The 26408-nt window shown below is 36.1% G+C and overlaps 1 protein-coding gene across 1 annotated transcript; it reads right to left on the bottom strand.

Annotated features, from left to right (window-relative positions):
- Window positions 1-16363: 16363 nt before the first annotated feature.
- Window positions 16364-18719, bottom strand: LOC130712614 (transcription factor bHLH95-like). Its single transcript, XM_057562439.1, has 2 exons — window positions 17937-18719; window positions 16364-16831 (listed from the first exon to the last, which is right to left on the bottom strand). The coding sequence occupies exons 1-2, from the start codon at window positions 18258-18260 to the stop codon at window positions 16364-16366; spliced, it is 792 nt and encodes a 263-aa protein (XP_057418422.1). The 5' UTR covers window positions 18261-18719.
- Window positions 18720-26408: the final 7689 nt, after the last annotated feature.

The raw sequence follows: 26408 nt of genomic DNA on the forward strand, positions 1-26408 counted from the left end.
TCTTTAGTTTTTTTGTTTTATAAATATAGAGATATAAAACGACTCTTGGAATTACAAAGTAGGTAGAAAAAGTGTATCTTGAAAAACGTTGGTAAGGGTTTAAGAGATGGGAACAATTGAAGTTATTTTAGTTCCATCGTTAGTCCTGGGCTATCTACAGGGTAAAGTTTATTTTAGTAATCCCTTTCGTTCATGAAGGACTGAATCTCTGGCTGTCATTTAAGAGATGGGAACACCGTAAGAGTGTCTATAAGGTCAAGTCATAGTTGCCGTCACTTGGTTTTTGTATCTACAAAGTGTTATGAACGGTTAAGTTTCCGTTATAGTTGTGTGAATAATATGTTCTATATGATGGATAAAGATGTGTTCCACTTTATTCTCACTCATGACATAGGAAGATAAGAGAGAAAAATGAAAGGTATGATGTATGATGTGATGTGCAGACAACACTAGAAGAAAATAGAGGGCAGCGGACATTCCACACACATCATTTATCTTAGTTCATCGAAAATCGGAGGGCTATATCCAATCCATGGCAACCACCAAGATTTTCACTAACAAGTTTAAATGACTTCTCCTTACTAGTATTTTTTTACCATGTCTCTTGGAGCATACCTGAGTATACTTTCCATGCCTCTCTAGGCACTACCAAATATTCTTTCCCATGCCTCTTTAGGCACAATCAAGTATTATTTTGTCATGCCTCTTCAGGCACTTCACATATTCATTTGCCATGCCCCTTCAGGCGCGCAATGAATTACAATTTCACATTTGAGGTGCGAGGTGAATAAGCTCCCCTCAGCTTGTGCAAGGTGTCATCTTTTCTTCATTCGGACTTTGAATTTATCTTTCTCTTGAGCTCGCAGATGCATATTATTCTTCTAAATGTCTTCCTTTTTCCATCTCATATTCCTTTCTCTTCTTTCATGCATCTCTCTCTTTCACACTATTTCACTTTTTCTCTCACAGTCGCATCCCTTTCTTTTTTTCTTCTTCTCATGTCATTTATATTGAGTCTTGAGCAAATGACTGTTGCAAGGTATGAGACTTACTGAGTGGATTCAAGTAGACGTTAGAGAGTAGAAAAGAGACATTATGATCACAAGTACTATGATAGTAGACATTTTGATTTGGGTCAGATGGATGATATAACATCCCGCACTCTCGCCGACCAGGTAATGACCTTATACTCGATACTCTAGCCCTCATATCGAGAATAAGCTAAATATATGAATATATATATTGTTCCGTACTAGAGGCCTACTAAATATAAGGGAATATTCTAGCGGACCCTAGCAGAGCACAAATAAGGAAAGATGATGTAATAGAAAAGTACTATATCATTAATGAGTAAAAAGCTTACTAGTAAAATGGAGGACCCTGCTTTTAGAGTGGGTGGATCCTAATCTAGAAGACTCTAGGAATTGGGCCTCACAACCAAGGCCCAAATCCTGATATCAATAAGTAAGATAGGCCCAAATCCAATCACGCGGGGCATCCTATTGATGCCTAGAATTGCTCGTCTCGGCTATGCAATGACCGCCCTGTTCATTTTGGTGCCTTGTTCTTGTGTCTTCCCAGTTTTTGTGGCGGGTCCCAAGCTTATGATGTACTCGCCCATATATGTATGTATGTATCCGTGTGAGATGGCATGTATGTGCCTGATATGCCTCAATTTACATGTAGTCGAATAATCGGTAACTCGCTCAAAATTTGGCTTGTTTTGAGATAAAGTCCCTTTTCAAAATGCCATTTTAAACCCTAATTTTTAGGAGTTATGAAATCAGCCTTCCAAGGACTTAAATAAAATAGATTTTATTTTTAAAAAGTCCCCATAAAATATTTTTATCCAAAATCAAGCCCCTTCATAAAAACTTGGCCATAAAGGAAAGAATGAAAAAGTCTTCCCTCCTCCTCTTCACCTCTTGGCCGCCCCTCACCCTAAATCTGATTAGGGTTCAAAATTTTTATTTTATTTTTTGAATAATTAACTAAATAAAAATCTCAAAAAGGAATTAATGCATTAATTACAATATTCCCTCTTAATGCCCCAAAAACTTTAAATTTTGTATTCAAAAACACTATCAATAATTTTCCCTCCAAAGTTTAGTCCATCAACTCCCTAATATTAATATGTCAAAAATATTATGGGAATTAATTATTTAATAAACCATATTATCTGTAATTTCTTCAAACTCTCTACATTCAAATATGGCCGAAGTTCTAACTTCATCTTCAAAGGCACCCAGCAAGAAATCAAACAAGGCACCCTACACTGCCATAGAGATGAGCATCTTGCAACAACGGGTTGTAACGATTCAGCAGCAACGCTCGGCTCAACTTCAAGAGATTGGAGTTGTGAGAACTGAAAATTTGGGGGACAATCCCATCGTTTCCCCAAGGTACCTTGTTCCGACCCAAAATCCCAAGCCGTGACCGACGCACAAACTACCACCCTAGCCTGACAAGCCTCATCCTCATAGAATCATTTTCTAAACAATTTATTCAAAATAAACATGTACACATAATTTATAAAAACACCAGAATCTCTTTTGTAATTTCAATAGTTACAAAATAACAACATCTACCAATAAGCTCTTCCATAACCAGTATTTCAAGTAAAATATAAGAGTAAAATACACTCACCCCCCTCAAGATTTGCAAGAATGACACTCCACCCCATTCTTTTTAAAAATCTACACTCCACCCCATTTTTTATAAAGGCAAAATTTAGTGACGAAAACAAATTCGTCACTACTAAAAACTAATTACTAATTAGTAAAATTTTAAATAAATTTAATGCATATACACTATCATACATTAATTTATGAAAATAATTTTACTGAATTAAATTTAAAAAAACATCCACTCTGTCTGTTAAGTCCACGTCCCATCTATCTCCAAATCATATTTCTCATCACAAACGGTCACCACCAAGCCTTTACTCCCTTTAACACGGCTCCACTGTCCCACAATGTGAAACCCCACGGCACCACCATGCCTCAAAGTTTTGTTGCAACCTGAACCCCAGAACGTGAATCGCACATCCCTAAAGCCACTTGTTCAACTACTTCTTGTGAATTTCACCCCTTTAAGTTGTGAGCGAACGCTCTGTTGGTCTAAGATATTGTTGGATTTTGTTAAAAACGATGCTCCACCGCCTCGTTGGGCTCTAATAACCTCATATCCACTTCATATTTTCATAATTTTGTTTCTCTATTTTCTTCACCCATTTGTGTTGCTTTTTTGGCCTACAACCCAATTTTGAAAATTGGAGGTATAAAGAGATTATTTTGATTAAAATTGAATTATTACCAAATATGAAAACACAAGCATGTTTCACTATGTTCGAGATATGGTTTGTAAATTGGGCAGGTGTGCTATTGCATAATTTTCATTGTGAATTTACGGAGGAAAAATGCGATTGAGAGAATGAGGAGGATTGTGATGTTTTCATTTTTAAATTTATTGGATTATATTGAAATTTTTTTTTGAAATTATTGATTAACAATTTAAATAATAACTAATTATTAATGAAGAATATTTTTCGTCACTAAATTTTCCTCTATATAAAATGGGGTGGGATGTAGATTTTAGATAAGAATGGGGTGGAGTGTAATTCTAACAAACCTTAAGGGGGGTGAGTGTACTTTACTCAAAATATAAAATCAACTTGAGCACTCAAGTGCTAACTCTTAAAACAAAATAATAAATCACAATCCCAAATCTAAATCCACCTAGGACTCCATATAGCTGCAGATAACCAGGATTAAATAAAAGACACCAATATGACAACCTGTCAAAGGAAATAAGTCGAATGATCTGAATCTGACAAAAGTCTGCTACTCAATTGCTGAAAATCTGTGGAGGGAAATAAGGAATGGGGTAAGTCACAAAGACTTAGTGGGGATTTAACAACTACCATGAACAGGAAAGGGAAACACAGTAGGCACGAATTTTTCACTACCAATTCAGTGTAGATAATATACAATATTAATAAAATTAATAAGAACCATTTCAAATAATAGAGCACCAAACTGCCAAGTTTATAAACAACAATTTCAATGAAACTAGATCAAAAATCATGTCCATCATATGAAAGCATTTCAAAATTAGAAATATAATTAATAGGGTCACACATGTAGAACCATGAGGCGGCTCCATCTCGTTGATAGCCCTCTCCTCCTAAGGAATGACCTCTCCGATAGGGGCAGCCGCATCTAACGGATAGCCCTTTCCTTTCTTAAGTCACATCGTGTCATCGGGGGAAGCTACATCTCGTTGATAGCCCTTTCCTCATAAGGATTATCTTACCCAAGAGGCGGCTCCATCTAACGAATAACACTCTCCACCCGGAATCATGTCATATCTCATCAATCTCATCGGGGGCAGCTACATCTCGTTGATAGTAATTTCCGTGCACTGTCGGCTCCATCTAACGGATAGTCCTCTCCTCTCGAAATCAAACTAGCTAGGTGCACCTAGGCTGTTACCTCCGCTAACGGATACGGGGTTCTATCAATGATCCCCAAAAACAGTTCCTCAAACCATATCAAGTCTCATCAACAGTTTCAAAATCATCTTTCCAATGCTCATCAAAGCTTTTCAAGTTCACAATCTCAATTTCACATAATTCAAAATTAAACCAATGTCATTCTCTTCTCATATCAATTCATAAAACATGCTCAAAGTCAACTTCATAAAATCAGCTTTCAAACAAGTTCAAGAATGATAGTGAAACATATAAAAACATGTTTCCCCAATTTAGATAAATAGGCAATATGATAAAACAATTAAATCAGTTATAGGAACGTTAAAAATATGTCATAGTAGTTGAAAACCACTCACAGTTACGAAGAATCAACACGATTGCTCCCAACAACTTCAGGACAAACGAACTAGTCACTCGTCGGTCAGTCTGAACACCAAAAATAGATTTCAACCCTTTAGCAACAATTATCTTATGTCGTACTACCCGTGAGCAACTATGAAATTTCCAATTTTGTAATCAAAACCCTAAAAATATTTCTTCTTAATTCTAACATATGCTATAATACTATTCATAAGCAGTGGGTTACTGGGTGTACCTCAATGAAATAGGAAGAATAATTCTGTAGGAGTAGGTACTCTTCTACTTCCTTAGAGCACAAACCCTAAGCCCCCAAAATTATCCCAAAAGCCTTTCCACTTGATGGCCATAATTTTCCTTCATATGAGTATGTTTTTTATGGTGAGATTTAGTGTGGCTTCAATGGAGAAAAAGAAAATGAAGAGAATAGAAAAGAGAATGATAGCCATTGTTGCAGAGGAAAAGAAAAGAAGTTTCGAGAGGGAGGGGGAAGAATACGGGTTTTGATAAAAAGAAATATGGGCTGCTTGGGTTTTAACATGCCAGGTTAGTTTAGTTTTTTTTTCTTTCACTTATTTATTTATTTATTTGTTTTTTTTTAGAGTAAAAAGAGTTTATTAAAAATCAAGATAAAAGAACAACACCATAAAAGGTGGCGAGACGAAATAAACCACAAAAACCACAACAACAAGGAAAAAGCTCCTAGAGCCCTAAAGCGAACTAATCCAAGAACAACCAACAAAGCCCAAAAGCTACCAGAAACAACTAGACAAACCTAAACGCTTACGAAGTTCTAGGCCCATTTTCTTTAAGGAACTCCGCCAGACCGCGAATGACCTCTTCCTCGCTACCAGGGAATTCCAATCCCGCAAATTTACCTAAACACCAAACCTTTTTTGCGCGCGTAAAATAGGGACCAATGGGGGAAGGAGGAGATGCCACCTGCGGAGGGTCGCTAACAGCCGCCTCAAGAACAACCTTCTTTGGTCGTCCTCTAGGTCTACGAGGAGTTCCCTCCGCTCTCCGCTTCGCCACAGTTTTCTTCCTAGGCCGACCGCGCCGCCTGGGCCTTGGAGGGGAAAACTCTGAAGCAAAATCCTCATCAGTGCAGTCATCACCCAAGCAAGGGGCATCCTCCTCCCTATCCATGTCAACATCTTCACCCTCTAATTCACAACTTGTGATGTCCAGCAATGAAGCACCTACGGGAACAGAACAAGAGCCTTCCAAAACTTCTGCGGCATAAAAAGAAGACCCATGCTTGAATGAAGCGGTTGGAGCATGGAGGGTGAGATGCACAGAAGATCAGTCCCTATGAGGAGGAGCCAAGACGCTTGAAATTATGTTTTTTTTCCTCAAACTATTTATTTGTTTTTTTAAACGAATCGTTTCATACCTGGACTTGAATATCTTTGCGTTTGTGAAGATTACCCGGTTCTAGGGCATATTATTTTAATAATAATATTATGTGAATTGTTTGTGTTATATGTGATATTATGCCTTTAAAAATGGAAATTATTTTATTAGAGGCATTATTAGGCCTTAATATTATCTAGATGACGATGTACTCGTCATTATAGTTATTTTGACTGTAATATTGCTAGGGTTCTGTGACGGTGAAAGTGAATCATGCCCATCTGATCTGGAGTTACCTCATCAAGTTCCTGGAATTGAACCAAGGAAACTTTCCCTTCGGTTCTCTGCTGACTACCATCTTAGAGAAGAAAGGAGCAACCGCTGAATTTCTTCTTTCAAAGGAAAGACTGGAAGGAGACATCATCTTCCCAGCCCCCATCAAGCTAGGCGATGTAAGCAAGATGAATATCGCCTATCATGACTCAAAAGTTCCTGAGGAATACCTGAAGAAGAAGAAGAAGAAAGTTGCTGAAGGAAAGAAGAAGACAATAGCTTCTGAACCTTCCATATAAGACATGAAGAAGAAACAAAAGGTAACCTCTGACACTGAGGTGAAGAAACCGTCCGGAAGAGTGGTGCCAAGAGCCTTAAGAATTGCATATTGCAGTGACGATGAGATTGAACCGTTTGGTAACCGATGACCCTATTTTAGTAGTATTTTTAGGGTCATTTCTTTGTTAGTTTTGAGTCTTTTTGTTGAGTCTCATGTAGTGTTTCATGCATTCTCATGCATTTTTATCTTTCTTTGTGTTTTTACTTTGTTTTGGTAATTTTGTAGTTTTATAAGGACCTTTCTTGCATTTTAAGTAAGTTTAGGACTTGCATACCTTTTCTACTTGAATTGAAGGTTCATTATGCTAATAAACTCTTGAAGCTCCTAGATATTTTCCTTGCTCTATTCCTAAGTAATCAGGTCTGAAACTGCTGAAGAAAGAAGGTCAAGAGGCTTGGAGAATTGAAGAGAGGCTTAAAGAGGAGTAAAGAAGAAGATCAAGAGGTTTTCCAGCGAGCATTGGGCGCCTAGGCGTGCTTCATTGGCGCCTGAGCGCCAATTGGAGCTGAGACTTCTGATTCCAGAAGTTGGAATTGGCGCCTAGGCGTGCTCAATTGGCGCCTAGACGCCAATTACTTCCAGAAGCTACTGTTTTGTTACTTTGAATTGGCGCTCAGGCGCCCAGACTCGTATTTTTTGCCTATAAATAAGGCTTTGGTCATTTTCATTGAAACACTTAGTTATTTTACACATTTTGGATCAAGTTTAGAAGCTGAGGAGAACCTTGGGGCTTCTGAGAGGCTTCCACCTTGTTATCTTTCTCAGGTTCTTTACATTTTATTGTATGGATTCTTTGTAAGACTTTGGATGTTTTAGTCGTAATTCCTTTTCTATTCATGTTGTTCTGAGTAAACCCTTGAATCCCAGTCCTATGCTTTATCTTTTAAGCTTGAATGCATGCTAGCTTTATGCTTTTCTATAATAGAACAGAAGTTTGTTATAGATTAGGGACTTGTTGTGGGATTACCCCTTCTATGCTTGCTACTAGGAATAGAGGAACGGTTGGGGTTTGTTGGCCTGAATTGCATGCTTAGTGCCTTTAGCAAATGTTTAGGTTGTCAAGGAATGGTGCCTATCTTTTGGCTTGAGAGGATTGTCTATGCGAGGCATCGATAGATAATTGATTAGGCTAGAGCATCAACGAGACACAGAGTTTTGTGGATAGAATAGGTTGTCTAAAACTGAATTAGTTAAGCAAGAACCCAAGGCATTCTCACCATTGTTCTTCACACACTTATATTTCATTTGCTTGTTAACTTAACACTTAAACAATCAACCTCAAAACTTAATTTTACTCGCTTTCCTTCCGTGAACTTGAGGCTTAAACTGAATTCGCATACCAATTCCCTATGGTTCGATAAATTAAAACCGGGTAGATTCTGTACACTTGCAGATTGACCAACAGTAACCTACCCAAGGTTCCCACCAGAGAACGGTCCATCAGGATCACTAGAAGTGGAGTACCTCTACCACCACCTACTCATCATGTTGCTTCAAGGACTCGATCAGGCAAGGGATCCCCAGCAACAAACAAGCCAGTATAGCCCACACAGCTCAAGCGCTTGGGGAAACAGTTTGAAGAACCTGCTGTGAAGGACAACCAGCCTCGACGCCGTAGAAGAAAGATCTTGGCAGATGAAAATGATGAGACAGTGGAAGGAGAAGACGCTGCTCTTCACGCAAGGTCGGCTGAAAGCCTTAGCTCTTCACTGCCCCCTCAAGAGGTAAATCTGTAAATTTCTCAACAAGAATTTGTAAATTCTTTGTTTAATGAAAATGTTGAATACCAAATCATTCCATCACCACCACACCACACTCAAAAATCACCACCTCATATCATCACACCTGTCACTGAACCACCCAGTAAATGTTGTTCATAAACCCAAATGACTGAACCACAAGTTGTTGAACCCACTGTTCACAACTCATCACCACAATTCACACTGGTGCATTCCATTGAATCCTCTGATGATGAGAGACCATTAGTGAAATGATGAACAACCTCAAGAACACCACCACTCCACCATCTACTCCATTGACAACCCTCATTCCACATGCTCCCTTGACTGAACAAACTGAACAGTTCGTTGAACAAGAACCCCCTCAATCAACTCCTGCTTCGGGCTCCTCCAGACCAGCAAGATTGGGCACAATCCTTTCGTTCTCTCAAGTACAAAAGAGGCGTCTCCAGAAGCTCGTTGCTTCTGCAATCAAACGCAGACGCACGGTCAAAACATCCAAGGTTGCATGCTTCAATGATTTCAAGCAGCATCTGATCAAAAGGAATGGAAAAACTCCAAATCACCAAGTGTATACTTCACGGAGAGAACCATCCGATGTTGGAGACGTTTATACACTGCAAGCTCGGAGGGAACATGACTGGAGAAATTGGAAATTGTGCGCCACTAAAGGTTATGTGGGAACTGCACCGTTCTCTCTGCTCAAATGACTGACTGCCTTAGTTGTTCTTCTGGGCAACTGAGTGTATGTGCTTATGCCTACTGATATACCTGAGTCGGAGCTGCATCCTGAAAAGTTCCAAGTGATCAAAGCCAAGCCACCACTCCGTGAAGATGGTGAATACTTTGTGGAACTTCCACCAGAGGATGAACGTGATGAACAGTCCAAGTCTCCGTCCGAAGACGATGTTGAAGAAGAAGAAGAAGTGGAACAAGAACAAGCCCCTGTTGCTGCTACTGCTGAAGTGAATCCAGATCAACCACTGGAAAATGCATTTCTCACTGGGAAGGCCTTTGACGACTACCGAGATCATATCAATCATCAGTTGCACAACATTGCATCAAAGATCGACAATCTGCTTGCCAGATTTGGCTAAGGGCCACTCTCTATCTCAATTTCCCTTTTCAGTCAATCAAACAGTTTACTATGCTTTTATGTTATTCATGTGATGCACTGTTTAACTCGTTAAGTTTCTTTGCTGCACCGTTTAACTTATTTTATGATGCGTTGTTTATTGATCTTATGCCTATATCGTTCAATATTTATATGCTTGCTATGCTAACCTGCTTTGATACCTCTTTTTAGCTATATTTGTTTGTTTATGACCTTTTTAATAATGCCAAAGGGGGAGAAGTTAGAAAAGAATAGATAGAGTAGAAAAGTACAAATATGACACACCTGAAAAGTACATATAGTGACACACCTAGAATTTTTCTTAATTATGAAAATGACTTAGAATCTTAAAAACGATGCTATGTTTTGAAAAGTCATAATTCGCAAACGTTACTTTTCTCAGGGGGAGTTATATAAGAAGAGAAAATTTGAACACGTTTTGAAAAACAAAGTTATATCAAAGAACCTCAACGTTCACTTGCAAATTCCTTTTCTAAGAAAGAAAAATCATATAGAACTCAAGGGGAGTTTATGCTATATTTAGAAATCTTTTTACCTACCCTCTATCCTTTTACTACAAAATTGTCATTATCAAAAAAGGGGAGATTGTTAAGTTCAAACGCATCATATCGTTTTAAAATCTGATTCTGATAAATAACAATTTTTATCTAGAAGCACTTTAATAAAAACTAAGCTTCTTATTTAATCTGAATTCCTAGGTATATTCATTTGAACAAAGTACTTCAACGTCAAATCATTTCTAAAGGAAAAAGATTTAGAATTCGCAAGACCGTCTGGAACGCTTATATTACAAGTCAAGGCACATTTGCTCCTGACCGTCCAATGCCAGCTCATCATTAAGAAAGATTGAAGACAAAATTCTAGGCGCCAAAGACTCAGTCAGAACTCAACCATTTGTTAAGGATTCAAAAAGATCTCACATGAAGATTTTCTCTCTCCTTAAAGTGCGCTGGCCAATGGAGGAAAAGGATAAGCGTCAACATCAAACTTCCTTATTGTCTCATTTCTGAAGAGTATCCCAAGTCTATTGCCACATACTAGCCGACAAACATCACCTTTTCAGCTAAATGATAGACTTCAACAGTAGCATACATTTAATGCATCTACCAACCGAAGCCATTTGAATCAACAGACATATCCCATCTCTCAACGGCTAGAACAACGGTTGGATTTGTCTCACAACGGCTACAACCGTAGCAAGCAAGTATATAAGGAAAACTTGAAGAATGAAGCAGCAAGAGAATCAACGTTGAAAGAACAAGAGCTCAAAGCATTCAATACTACATTCTTCAAAGCATTCAAAGCTTCAAAAGCTCAAGGCAGAAACTTTCTCAAGTGTCAAACTTACCTACCATTTCTGCAAAGTGAAAGAGAGAACCAACAACCTTAAAGAGTCGAATCTCTTCATTAAATTCTCTCTTAGTCTTAGAACTCTTGAGTGATCCAAAGTCAAATATGTATCAAAACACTTAGAGTTCCAGTGCCATAAATTCTCTACCATTACTCTTGTACGAAAATAAAGCTTGTAGAGAGAGTTAAACGATCTTGAAGAGATTGTAGGAGAAGTCATGTACAATACTTGTAGGAGGAGTCCTGTAGAATACTTGGCGAAGTCCGTGAGAATACTTGTATTGGAGAAGTTTTTGAAACTTGCTAGTGGAATCTTGGTGGTGGCCAAGTGCTGGACGTAGCCCAATCGTTTAGGGTGAACCAGTATAAATCTGTGTGTGTTGATCGTCTGCTAAACTTTGTTTATTATTCCGCTGCACTAAACCGTTTACGAAAAGCTTTTAAGAACTAATATTCTTTTTGAAAACCAAAGTTTTAAAAGTAATTTAAAAGTACACAATTCAAAGCTTCCCTTTCTTGTGTTATTTACTTGCATCTCAATCGAGAGATGGTTATGGAAAAGAAAAAGGAAAGATTTTGTTTAGGTTGTGTGTTAATTTCTTTAGTAAAAATTTATACGTGCGTGTTATTGCAAAAATGGCTCAATGAGTATCCTAATAGAGACTGAGGACTCTAAGGAAAACAAGAGGAGTAACTGTTCATTTTAGGCACTTTTCTATTTTAGCAAAAGTATGTGTTTTGGTTTAAAGTCAATTGACTAAGTTAAAAGCTTCTTGAAGCGTTGGATATTATTGTTGTTGTTGTTGTCATTTTGATGACATCCCTGATTTCTGAGATTGATCTTAACGGTTTGTATCCTTTAAGAATATTGAGTTTTAACTTGTGTTTGCATGGTTAATCGAGTCGGTTATGTGTGTAAAACTCTTAGAGAATGCTTGAAGTTGTAGCTCCAGACTTTGAGTTAGCGGGTTAACTCAGTTAGTGATTTCGTTAATTGTACATGTGAAGGGTACGAAGAATGGAAGCACTTTGCATCGGAGCTACAGAATGGAAGGAAGCGACCCGACACGGAAAACAAAGATGTGATCGGATCGGAGTCGCAGTTTAGGAAGGAAATTCCTAAGGTTAGGGAAAGTTAACCATTACTAGATATATGCTAAAAATTGACTCGTCGATCATCGTTTATGATGATATGAAATGATGAAGTATGTTTAATTTAAATTTTGTTTTCTATTTAAGCATGCTATCAAAATGTTGATTGATATTGAGGCATGATTGATTGAATGGCATGCATGTATATCTATTCCCATAATTGTTTAATTATGCATGAGAATCGATTATTTATCGACTGTGAACCCGGAGTGATGGTATGAGTATTCGCAACTGGATCTAACGGGAGGTCTGTACTACTGTTGTTGTTGTTGTGGATTGAGACTTCCTAGGGAAGATTACCTTAGAGGGAAGGGAATCTTTTGAAAAAGATGGGTTTTGGAAAAAGAAGATATAACATTGAATTTTCATAATAAAAGCCCATAATGAAACAAATCTAAGTGTTATAACACTTTTATAATCCAAAGAGAATCATTTTAAGAAGACTTAGGATATTGAAAAAGGGTTTCGAAAATGGGAAACATCGGCGATCCAAGAATTGAGAAGGGAAAGAGAACCTGAGTTGCGGACATCAAGAGGATGGACCGTTAAGACGAGAGAGTCACTAGGGTGCAGGAGGCGCTCCTTGTCGTTGAGTAATTTGTTCGGGAAACCATCGTTGTACGAGAATACCCGTGAGGCAATGCCTATTAGCTAATGATACACATCCTTGTGAGGACGTTCCGTTGTTTGGCTAACCATGTTGCACTATTCATGCATATTTTGACACGAGCGAGTCAGTATGGTCGACTGGAGCGGGTTAGATCGACTCAGCGATGTCGTCAGACGCACGCAAGTCAGTATGGTTGACTTGAGTGGGTTAGATCGACTTAGCGATGTTGTCGTTTGACATACGTTAATCAATATGGTCAACTGGAGTGAGTTGGTTTGACTTGATGATGCCTATAAGTTGTAAGTGACACCCGAATCAGTATGGTCTACTGAAGTGGGTTGGATCGACTACGTGGTGCCCGACTTATCAAGTGGCAATTCTGATGTCTTGCCCCGTCTTCGGAGGGGGTGGCGTTTATCCGGATCATCTTTTGAGCATACATTGCACTAGCATACTATGCAACAAACTTAATGCATTGTTGTGCTGGTTGTGAATTGTGGTATGATAACATGACTTGAATCAATAACATGTTAGGTTGTGTATTATACATTATTCTTGGAATTTGAACCTTGCATGCCTTGCTTGGGTGTTTGTATTTGGGCGGTCGGAAAACTGCCAGACGATGATAGGAGACGATGAGAACAAATGTTGCACTACTAGGAGATTGAAATTTTGACCGAAGAGGAAATTTCCTCAAGAGATGGTTAGAATAATCCTAAGAGTCCATTGGAGGATCAATAAAAGACTCGTAAGAGTAAAGTTGAGTGTAAGGCTAGAGCCTTTGGGTAGATAGCTTACTGTCGTTTGTAAAAGCATGCAGGATGGTTTAATGAGTTATATTTGAGGATCTAGGTAGGTTATGGTTCATTACTTTCCTACAGTTCTCTTGAATAGGAATCATAGAGAGTATATCGGATCTTTGGAGTGATTGCATACTGGATTCTTTGTTGAATCTAATTCTTTGTTATGTTTTATATGTCATGGGCATCCATCGATACCTCCAAGTACTTGCCTTGGTCAAGGCTGGATGTATATTTAATTATGGCTAGGAGTATGCATGACATGCATGTTTTAGAAATGCTTTGAAAATAATAAAACAAAATACACATTTGGAAACTACTTATGAAAGCTATTGCACTTTTATTCGAGAAATACCACTACCATGACCCCCGTAAATTGGGGCGTTACAGGATGCACTTGTCCTCATGGTGAAGAGACACATCCATGGCTACATGTAATCCAATCCCTCCACTTCATGGCCACTTGTCTTACAAAGCCTTCAGCTCTAAAGCTCGCATACTTCCCCATCCTCGACTCTAAGCTCCAAAAGGTAGTGATTGAAGCTCTCATTTCTCTTCACAAAGCTTAAACGTTTCCATACTTCACCTTTGCCTTTCATCACAAAAATACGTAACCAAAACCCTTAAATGAATGTCAAACCGTTTCTGGGTGAATGAGGATCAAATTTGGAGAGTTTAGAAAAGTTATGGGCACAACTTCATGGAATCTGATTTTCACTTTCAACTCGTTCTTTATCTTCTTCTATAACCCTTCATCGAAACCTTCTTCAATTCATCCTAAAACCAGTAAATTCGTATTTTTTGAGGCCTAAAACAATGATCTTGAAAGTTTGGCAAAGTTCTGGGCACGTTTTGACGAGTTTTGGGTTGTTGTTCTTCATCTTCATCGTGAAGATGAATTTTCCGGCGAGTTCTCCCTGTTCCGGTCACCAAATCAAACTCCACGACCAATTCATTGTAAAATCACAACAATCAATCGCGTTTTTCTCCCTGCTCCAAAGTCACCAAATCAAACTCCACGACCACCATTGTGCTTCTGGAGGCGAGGCGAACAACCAGATGTCATTGGTTTACCTCTAGCGAGGTGTGACGTCGTGCTTTTGGAGGCGAGGCGAACAACCAGACATCACTTGTTTATCTCCGACGAGGTGCGCCGTCGTGCTTCATCTTCTCCAGCGAGCCAATTTTCCGAAATTTATAGATTCACGATATTAAGGTTTTTGAGCTTCCTAAACTCGACTATGACCTTATTTTGATGATTTAAAACACAAAAATCATAGTTTTAAGTCTTAGTTCCATCACGTAAGTCAATTTTAATAGAATATGTGACTTTCTGGGTTGCCTGAGACGCTTAATAATGCATATGTTTAAGCCCTCAAATAAAACTTTAGAAGCTTTAGAGGTGCGAAAATGAATTAAAGACAGTAAGAGGCAAGAACTCAAATTTCACTTTCTTAACCTCTATGAGAATGGCCATGAACATGATGAATATCATGAGCTTTGGTTCTGAACTGATTAGAATCAAGTGTTATGGTCGTTTGAGAGTGAGTTTAGCTAGAGAACATAGAGGACGGACTCCAGTTGTGAATTTTACCATGAAAATCTAGATTTTATGAATTGAAAACTCTAAATATGGGAGATTGAAGAGGAAATGGGCTTAGTTGTGGGTTGGAACCAATGAGGGTAGTTCCTGGGTTCTAGTTAAACCTTAATTAGGTGGAAGAACTTAAGTTTGTAACTAAACTTGATTAATTAAAATTAGTCGACTAATTGACAATTAATTAAGTTAATTTAAATGATGATAATTGAATTTATTAATGAACTAGTTAAGATTAAGTAAGCTAAGTTGGCGTAAGGAATAAAATGAAATAAGCATGTTAGATAGTAACATGGATAGTTAAAAGATTTAAGCTAATTGTATAAGTTAAGTGAACTAATGACAATGACATATAATTAGTTAAAATGAATTAATTAAGAGAAAATATGACATGAAGACTTTATAAAGTTACATGAACTAAATGAATTGTAAAGTGCAAACTTGTGCAGAGGAAGCTACGAGGATTAAATGCGAAAAACAAAGGAAAAAATGACAGGGAGACCAAAACTGTTAGTTTTTGTACGGAAAAATGAAAGGGAGACCAAAACTATTGACAGAGCGTAACGTTGTTGACTACGAATGATATTTCCAAAGTTTATGGACTCTGTTGGACATTCGCGTTATGTGGGAACCAAATGTACAATCAAACCAATCAATAAACAGATTAACTTAAACTATATTAATGTTTACAATTATAAATTTTTCTATAAAATATATTTATATGAAGGATAAATAAACATGTGTAGAGAACCGACATAATACATATTTCAAAGTGAATAATCGTTGAAGTAAGAAAGAGTTGTAATACTCTCTCTATATAATATTGAGAAAGTGAACACAAAAAACACACATACTAGTTTCAATTACAATACAAAGATGAAAGATTATACGGGTCTGCTTTAATGTTTAGGAATAAAAGCTCAAATATTTTCTAGGGAAAATAAAATTATACATAAATACCATAAATAGAGAAGTCTTAATTTTGAGGTCAAGATTTAAGAGATGAATAGCTGAATTTCTCCTGCCGCTTGCTTGTAAATTTCAGTCACTGAATTTAGATCTTGGAATAGATGTGAATCTTGTTTTGCCTGCAAATTTATATATATATATAAATACACCAATAAAGTTATGAACAATTTATCATGATCTAAATACGAAAATGCTAAAGTCGGGGATAAAGTTTCGAACTTACTTGGGTAACAATGAGATACACATTTGTATTATCATTGCATACAATGTTAGCAGAAATGACCTCAATCTTGTACTTCTCCAGAACAAAAGCAATAGTGGTTAATGTACTTTTCTTCTTGGCAGTAGAAATGCAAAATTGCGCTTCAAATCCAGTAACGTTCAACACTATGTTTTGATAAGACCATGTTTCAAAACCCACAGGTTGTAGAGAATTTGAATTATATGAAATAGGAGTATTTGAAGAAGTTCTACTTCCCACCATTATAGAGGATAAGCTGGTCGAAGATCCCAGATCAGGAATAAAGCCCTCCCTCAAGTCATAAGGTTGTTCCACAGATGATTGAAACCTTTCTTTTTTATGTTTCTCAAGCTTTTGGAGGGTCTGTTGCAGGGTTTTTATGTAGTCCACTGTTTCCTCAATGATGGCTGATTTATCAGCCTGTAGAGGAATCAAAATCAAAACATCTTAGTAAATCATTGATTGAGCCAACTAAGCACAATTCTGGATGTGGGTGTTTGGAAAGATGTAAGCTTTGGTCATCATAATGATGAGTATCAGTTTCCAAGGTAACAAAGTTAATTCATTGTATTTTTTAACGTAATACATTTATTGTAGTCTCCATAAGAAAAATATTTTTTTATTGGTTATATTTTTTGAACTTTTCATAGGTAGCAACAATGATGATGATGATAACATATTATTATTATTATTATTATTATTATTATTATTATTATTATTTTTTTTTTTTTTTTTTTTTTTGAAAAGAGAAAATATTATTGTTTTTTATTAAATTAATTCATTTATTAGATGAAGAATACAAAAAATGTTATCAATGTTTTTACTTTTCAGTAAAAAAGTTTTCATTTGTACTCTTTTCCACAACAACAATAACAACAACAAGAACAAAAATAATAATAATCTTTGCATAAAACTTTATTACTCTTGAGCCACTCAATGTTATTGAATCAAATGACTAAAAATTAAAATCCACAGTTATATTGAAAATATCATATCACATATACTACATTTATAAATGTCCTAAAAATTATTTAATTTGTCGTTAAGATACATAAATATTAATATCATAACTTAAAAAATATAAACTTAATATTTTGACTATATATCTATTGTTGTTTAATTTTTTAACAAGACTTAACATGAAAATCAAAATGGTGTATTTTACATTCGGTAAAAAATATTATATGTATAAAAAATTTAAACCCGATCTAGACCTTAGATTGGTGTAAGGTCTTCCATTTTTTGTACAACGATTAAAAATAAATTTTTTATGTTTTTCCTGAACCTGATAAGAAAGGGTAAAAGTACATGTAGCGATAGACATATGTTTAAAAGAATCTTATATGTGTTTTTTCTGGCCAAGGTCGGAAAAGATATAAAAATCCTGGAATTCATGACAGATATCACATAGATAGACTTCATGAAAAACAACAAAGAAAATGAGTGTAAATGTTCATTGAGCGTAAATGTTCATTGAAAGAAATACTTTTACACTTCAAACTAGAAGAGTGATATGGAATTTTACCTTGGAGGGAAGCCGAGGAAGCAAAGCATGAAGGGTACCGAACATGTTCCTCATTTTCTTCCTTCTTTCTCTCTCAATCATTATATGCACTTCATGATCAACTTTCCCTTCACCATCAGCAACAACATTCTTCTCTGTTCTATTACCTCGACGTCGCTTCTTATACACAAGAGTGTCTTCTCCATTTCCTTCTCCCTTCTTGTTCTGTGGCTTCATATCTAACTTTTCTTTACTCTCACCTATGTTATCAGAATTGGAAAGAGTACCCCATGGCTGGTTTTCCCAAAAGAACCCCAAATTCAGACCCTGACCTTCTAAATCCATGGCCACAGTGAGAGAGAGAGAGAGAGTTTGAAGAATTTAGGAAGGAGAATGATGCGTTTATATAGAGGTGGAAGAGTTTAGTTGAAACATATGAGGAGAATATAAAAAAAAAATAGAAATGATGAAAGTTGGCAAGAACACCCCAAAATATAATCATAAGCAAAGACGTTACTCTGCATCCTAACATACACTAAGAGCAAAATCACCGCGTACAACAAATACCAAACTATTCTCCTCTCATCTTAGGGCCCCACCGAATATACACTAGCCCCATTTCATTTCATTTCATTCGATTTGGACCCTACCTTCTTCCTTTCCAGGTCATAAAATAACTCATGATCATTAATTTCTATTTTTTAAATTAATTAATTTGTAATGTTACGATCATAGCCTTGAGAAACCAATGGTTGAGATTCTGCAGGAGGGAGATTGTAGCCAATCATAGCCTTTATTTATAACTTTTTAGCATTGCTTATATGCGAAGTTTGGAAAATATATATCTACTATGCTAAAGACTGTAACTAAAATTTATTACTTAAATAAATTAAAATAATATCTTCATTGTCTTTCTTATAAGTTGTGAAATGGTAACCCCACAATCATTTTTGTTCTTATCTAGACTTCAAATTATGACGGGATTTTTGTTCTTATATAGTATACGCAATGAGTACACTTTTAATTGTCTTCTAAATTAGAAGAAATGATTCTAATGTTATGCGTTAATGTAATTGATTTACATGCATTTTGTCTCATTCTCAAAGTAACTTATAAATTACATTAAGAATATATTTAAATACCAAGAAGAAAGTATGAAATCATTTGTTATTTTTCTATTTTCATCAAAATAATGTGTTTTCAAACTAACCATCCACGTCATATGGTTCTTATTATTTCTTTAGTTATAGTGGCTTACATATTCTAGAAGCAGAAATAACTTTTTTTAAGGAAACCATTTGTTTCCTATACATGTTGCTTGTGGTAATTTAATTATATTAAATTTTCAAAATGTGTTACTTAACTGAGAATAAGCACCACAATATGTTTTGAACAAGAGTAAGTAATAACAGATAAAATATCATAATAAGTTTTACAATTAAATTTACTTATAGTTACAGAAACTTAACATTATAGAGATATATAATATAATGAAGAACAATGATATAAGCTCTTTTTAAAACTATAGTCCTTTTTTTTCAAATTAAAAAAGAAAAATAATGTATACATACATTTATACCCTTAATTAAAATCAATGATAAGGCTCAATGAAATGGAAATAATGATAAAAATAAGTGAGATGGAAATTTAATAGATTCATTTTATATTTTCATAGCTTGAATGCATTCTTCTGGACATACTAAGATTGACTATTATGTCTTTATATTTTCACAACTTGAACGCATTCTTCTGGACAAACTATCAAATTTTAGATAATTTCTTAGTAAACATCGTACTCCATAAGTGATATAAATATAAGGAAAATATAAAGAATAATATATTAGCCTAATAATGATAATTAAATTTTATTTTATTTAAGCCTTTGCATTGGTGGTACAACGAACTACATGACAATATATTCCCTTTTTATTTCTTGTTGTTATGAAGCGAAAAGTTGATGTTGTAAGTGAAGCTAGTTTTTGTCATGGGTGTATGCTATGTGCTTTGTTTCAAAGAAAGCACATACACTCGCATTGACACTAGAAAGTACAAACCATGCAACTTAAAACACACGACGCAAAGCAAATCATAAAGATGAAATAACCCACTAATGGTACATTTACGCATGCTTTCAGTCCATTAGTACTCCATCTCAAGTCCCAACCCACAAAACTGAACACACTAGTAAAAAAGCCTATTTGAAATGCATTTAGTTTGTCTCTATTCTGTTCGTATCTCTTGTTTTCACTAACTTGTTTAACATGTTAATCATACTTTAAGTTATATAAAGTCATTATTCCGTTAAAAATGTGAACCGAATAATAACGCATATTTTTATTACTAAGTTCAATTATGATGATTCTAAAATGTTTTCTACATGCCACTTTAATGATGATGTATATAATTAGTACAGTAAAACATATTATATTTTTATATAGCATAGAAAACATGGTGTAGACAGTAGTGTGTCCTACAAGCCCCAATACCTACGCTAAAAATGTACTGGACTAGGCTAGCCCTATCATTATAGGAACCGCCTAGACTAAGGCCTAAGGCTACCTAAGGGAAGATTGTGATAAGTAAGGCGTGCAGAGTATCAAGGCGAGTCTAGAAATGAACGAGTCACATGTACGAGGCATAGACAAGGCCGTTAGTCAGACACTAGACTTAGGATAATATTCTTGTAAAAGGATTTAGGCCAAGAATTAAGAGGTCCAATGACCCAAATAGACGAGGGTTTCAGACCATCCCCACTATAAAAGGGAGGTCATTCATTATACTAAGGATATATTTCGTCATTTATGTCATAACAACTTTGTTCCTTTATTATCTCCTACTTTTATGTTGTGCTAGGGTTCCCTAAAGAGGGTCTCTGGTTGATACGAATTTCGTATGTGTACGGATCGACCGAAGTAATATAAAAGATTGTCGAATCACAGGAATTTTGTGCTGAACCAATTTGCCAGAAGAAGTAGTTGTTCAGAGCATAAGAAAAGTTAAAGCAATGTATATTCAGTTTGGATATGATCTTGACTATGAAACAAATGAATGATTATGATAAAGCTAGCACTTGGGTTACTTTCACCAATTCAGGTTATGTTCTAAGCAACTAAGAGTGTATGAAGCTCATGAAGTTCATTTTATGATTGATCTATCCTAAGTCTTTAGAAACAAATTATCCATTAATTAAAAGTAGACCCAACAAATTAAAAGTATACTTAGAAAATAAAACCTATAAAATGAGTCAAAGGCACACAAGAAAATAAAAGACTAGTTCTTGCTCAAAATAAACTAGAACAAAAATAAAGGACCCTGCCTTTATGATGATTATCCACAATTTGAGCTCAGATAATGAATTAAGTCATTTTCAAAAAGCAAAATGAGTAAAGTCTGTTACAAAACTCTCACGAAAAGGGTTGGTAAAAGTATCATCTGAAACAAATAACACTAGATTATAGACCATATATCTAACCATAATATAAGAGATTAATGTCTATGTACTCACAGTGTAAATAAATTTTACACAATCATTCAATCACATCTCTTCATTTTGCTAGCTCATAATTAATTTTGAATTTAATAATATTTAAAATAGGAAATAGAAGGTTGTGATTAAATAATTGTGTAAGACTTTCTACATTGCTAGTGCATAAAAATTAATCTCTCTAACTAAGAAATTCTATTTACATTCCAAACATCAATAAAATATTTACATAGTTTGAAGAGAAAAAAGTAACACAAATCCATCTCTCAAATATAAATAATGTTTTCTTCAATTTATTATTGATAATGATAAATATTTTATTATATTTGATAAATTTAATATCATATCTAATATGTAAACAACTAGCATTTTTTACCCGTGCGTTGCACGGGGGCATTATTTTTATTTTGTACTGAGTTTTTAAATGGTTCTTTTAAAATTAATTATTGTAAGTAAAGGAGAAAAAATAATATTTTTTTATCGAATTGTTAATTTATGTTTTTGATTGTGTTTTTTTTTTGTAGTAGGTTTTTTTATGAGTGTATTTGATTTTTTTTATTTGTGTTGTTTGTCCTTGTTTATCTAATTGATGCTTCAGATTTCTTATTTTGATATAACAATTTTATTTTACTTTACAGATAGAAGAAGTCTTTTTTATTTGTAAGATCTTATTTTTTAGTTTCATAACTTATATGAAATAAATAATAATATACTTATTTAAAATAATATTTTGAGGTTAATAGTAGAAACTATGGACTAATTAATATTAATGGAGGAAGTTCAAAGAGAAATATATAGGGGAGGTTTTTTTTATTGAATGGAGGAAGTTTATTGCAGCTCAAATCATGTCGCGCAATTAGCCTTAGTTTAGCAGAGGGTGTTTCTTGGGTTTTGGTGGGAGCTTGGGTATCTTTAGGGGGTTTTTTGAGGATTTGTGAGGGCTTTTAGTAGGTTTGTATAGACTTTGGGTATCTTGGGTTGGTTGATATATTTTTTGGGGTTCTTTTTGTATTTGCTTCCTTTTGCTCCCTTTGGAGGAGGGTATATCCTGTCAATTTCCTCATCAATATAGTTATTGCTTTCGAAAAAAAAGTTTATTGTTAGTATTAATTATTACTTGATTAATGATTTAACAAATTTAAACTAATAAAGTGTGTCTTATGAAATTCCCTAAGTTTTAGTGTTAATTTTTTTCCTATGAAATTTCATAACTCATATGAATTCAATAATATATGTGCCTAAATACAAATTTTGTACTTTGTTAGTATTAGATTTTGCTATTCTTTATCAAGAAATTAAGTATTGGTAAAAATTATAATTATAATAACGTTGATATATAAACTGAAAAGTAATAAATGTGTAAAAAATAAATAATTCATAGTTTTTTATTTGGTTAAAAATAATTCATAATTTGTTCATATTAAACCTAATATAAAATAGGATGAAATCAAGTTAAACCCGTCTAAATAAAATTTCCACAATCTAAGTAAATTTGGACCTTCCCATTTTTTTTAGAAAAAAAATCAGAGAAGTAGTGAGCTATAAATACTTATTTGTGAAAATGGACATCGAAAAGTTAGGTAAGAAGAAAGCTTGCATATATGCAATATGCATTTTAGGGATTGTGAGTATTTGTGGCTATTGAGGAGAACGATGCAATGCAGAGTACAATAATAAAGAATGGAAAAATAGTAAAAATCAACATAGTATTAGGGTAGTCCATTTAAGGAAGCAATGTTAGAGGTTAAGTCATATGGATTATTGTTGTTTAGAAGATGCAATTAGTTGTCTTGTGGCATTATATGTCCTTTCTTTTAAAAAATAAATTAGCACTATAAACCTTGATTTCTTCAGGGATGATCGACTACATTAAAATGATGTCAACTATATTAAATAGTACAAAATCATATTTTGCTGTAGGAGTAGTGTCATTTGTAGCCTCTTCAGTTTTTTAGATGCCCATTTAAGTAATCTTGTATTTGTGCTTTGTGAATCTAAATTTCCTAGCAGATGCTTGAACCATAAAATTCTGAATCGCATAAACTTGTCCTACACATAGTGTGTCACTGAATTGTTGACTCCGGTTAATGGTTGCATGGATCTTCAATTGCGTTTTATTTTCAAAATGAAAAACTACAATTTTAAAAATTCACGTTTATTATGGTAACAATAAATAGTTTGAATTAGGTACCATGAAAGTGGGGAAAACAAAGAAATAAAATGCAAATTGGATTATTTTTATATCCTTCTTTCAGCATATGAGAGCAAGTAGAGAGAGTCTCTGGTTGAGAGCCTCCGGAGCGGTGGCAGCGGACATGGAGGCAACCGGGGATTAACTTCGCACAGCGTAGAGAGGCGGAGTATGGCGGTTGGCGGTGTGACAACATCTCCTGGGCTTCTAGACGAGCTCCACAGCAGCAATCTGGACAACATCATTATGGAGATGCTCGTACAGGCCTATGGCAGCAGGGAGGATTTGATCGGAAAAATGCAAATGGAGGGATCCGGAGAGAAAGATCTGGGAGATTTCATTCGAAATGGCAGCAGTCATGGTATGATCAAAGGAAAGCATCAAGGGCTGCAAGACCTGGAGATGTTTCTGAGTTAAGAATCAGAAAACAGAAGGGTAAAAGAATTCAGTCAAGAACCAGTGTGTCTCAAAGATCCAAACAGCACAAGGAGTCCTTTTCGGTGTTTGTAGATGGATTGGGAGATAGGATGACGCTTCAGAAATTAAGAGCAATTTTTGAGAAGGCAGGGAGGCTTCGGGATGTGTTCATTCAACAGATAAAAAGATTTCAACAGCGTTTCCGATTTGGATTCTTGCGCTTTTCCAGTGATGAAGAGGCATGGAAGGCCATTCGCATGTTCCATGGCTTGCGACTAGACGGTAGTTATCTGGTGGTTCATAAAGCAAAAATTCAGCGACCATCACGCTCACCAGCGGTTCCTTCATCCGGGAAAAATAAATTTGAAATCCAGGGAAAGGTGTGGAGACCAAAAACACAGCAGCAGGTGAAAGAACAAGGTCTGCTAAAAGAAAACAAGGATGTTTCTGATCAGATGAAAGAGGTTGCACCCAAACCTGAAGAGTGTCAGTTACGTCTTGTTATGACTGATGTGGACGAAGAATGGGTTCAAAGATGTGCTAGGGCACGCACGTTACTGTCTATGCATGTGGATGTTTTACAGGAACAATTCAGTCAGATTGGCTTGTTTAATTTTCGATTAATCCCGTTTGGTGCAGATGAGGTGATCTTGGAATTTGAAAGTAAGGAAGAGATGGATGACACAATTGCAGAGTGTAGTTTCTTTTTGGAGTAGAAATTATATGACGTCAAACCTTGCACTGTGCTTTCCTTTGGCGTGGCACAACTTGTCTGGATTCGTCTATGGCAGGTTCCGTTGGGTTTGTGGAATGAATCTTTCTTCACCTCTGTTGGAAATAGGCTAGGGGCTTATGTGTTGTCTGATTCCGCAACCTTGTCGCGACATAGAGCGGACTTTGCGCGCATCTTGGTTCGTATGCACCATCCAATTCTACAATGTTTTACTATGTCGGTGGATGTTTCCGGAACGACATACATTGTTCTGGTTGAGAAGGACCTTGTAGCATATGACTATGGAACAGTAGAGGCCATGCCGTCGACGCCGGTCAAAATCTATAATTCAGATAATGATGAGAGCTACGATGACGGAAGCATGGGGGATGAGGGTGGAGAGGGTGATGCGGGTTTGTTTGATACGCCGATTCATCATGACAAAGACTACGAGTCTGCCATTGACGTTGAATCAGATGAGGAAGATGAGGCATATAGGGATGGTGTGACAGAAGGCTTGCAGGTTTGTACTGCTTCAGCGATAGATAGCGTGTTTCCTGCGGCTAGAGTAGTGCTGACGGAGGGGGAAAATTTTCCGGCGAAGAAGGAGGAGCCGGCGGTGGTTACGGAGATGCCTAGGCCGTCGGGTATGGGTGAGCAGGTTGAGAAAAAAAATTCAAATTCAAACGTGGCAGCCATCAATTCAGGAGAGGAGCAGAAGGAGCAGTTACAGGTGCTCATTGACTCTGGTTATACGTTAGAGGAGATTAAGGAGTGGAGGAATAATTCAAAAGTAGAAGATATCTTGTTTAATGGCAATCATATCTTAGATAAAAAATTTCAAAATCAAGGCAAAGGATATGCAGTTACAGGTTATTCCTTTGATGCTCAAGATTTAATTCAGAAATCAATTATTTGTTGGCCTTCTAATCCACAGCATTGGGACCCACGAAATTTATCTCAAACTAATGGGGTTGAGGTGTGTTTGCCTTCCCTATCAAAACAACAAAACGGGTTTTTTGGTTTCACAACAACTTCTGCTCCTTCGCCAACTTCTGAGCAACGTGGAATAACAGACGTTTTTGTACGCACGTCTTCACACCAAATAGTAAGACAACGTGCAATCCCTTCTGCTATTGTGTGTCTTGTTTCTTCTCCACAGTCGCCTTCTCCACAGTGCTTTCCTCTCACGTGCCCACCTGAACCTGAGGCTTCTGCTGGTCCTGTGACTCCGGTAGTGAAGAACTCACCAAATACAAATTCCTCCAAGAAGAGCTCTCAGCGGGGGCGACCTAAGGGAAGTAAGAATAAACCTACACCTCTTCCAGTTGATTTTTTGGAGCCTGTGCAGGGGGAAGATGGAGTGACAACTCGGGCTTAGAGAACTTGGCTACTTGGTAAACAACTGGGTTTGAAACCTCGAGGATCAGAAGCTTTGATGCTTCGTGGCTTAGAGGCTCAAATTCGTCAAAATCACCCCCATCTCAAATAATATGTCGGGACCTTGGCATTGAGAGTGACTTTACTCTTGCAGTAGGATGGGCTAGCGGGGCTAAGAATAGGCCTTGGAACCTTACTAAGGAGCTGATTATGATTGATTTTTTTACTTCCTGTGGTGGCTTGTCGTGGGGTGAATCATATTTTGAGGGAAGAAAATGCTGAGGCGGATGAGTTGGTTAAGGAAGAATG

Source organism: Lotus japonicus, chromosome 4 (genome assembly GCF_012489685.1).
Source record: "Lotus japonicus ecotype B-129 chromosome 4, LjGifu_v1.2".
NCBI classification, from domain to species: domain Eukaryota; kingdom Viridiplantae; phylum Streptophyta; class Magnoliopsida; order Fabales; family Fabaceae; genus Lotus; species Lotus japonicus.

What these genes read in the sequence shown, in the direction of transcription:
- LOC130712614 (XM_057562439.1), bottom strand. Translation starts at nt 18,260, where the DNA reads ATGGATTTAGAAGGTCAGGGTCTGAATTTGGGGTTCTTTTGGGAAAAC. An exon ending in TTCCTCGGCTTCCCTCCAAG is followed by an intron (nt 16,832 to 17,936) that starts GTAAAATTCCAT and finishes ATTCCTCTACAG; the next exon opens with GCTGATAAATCAGCCATCAT.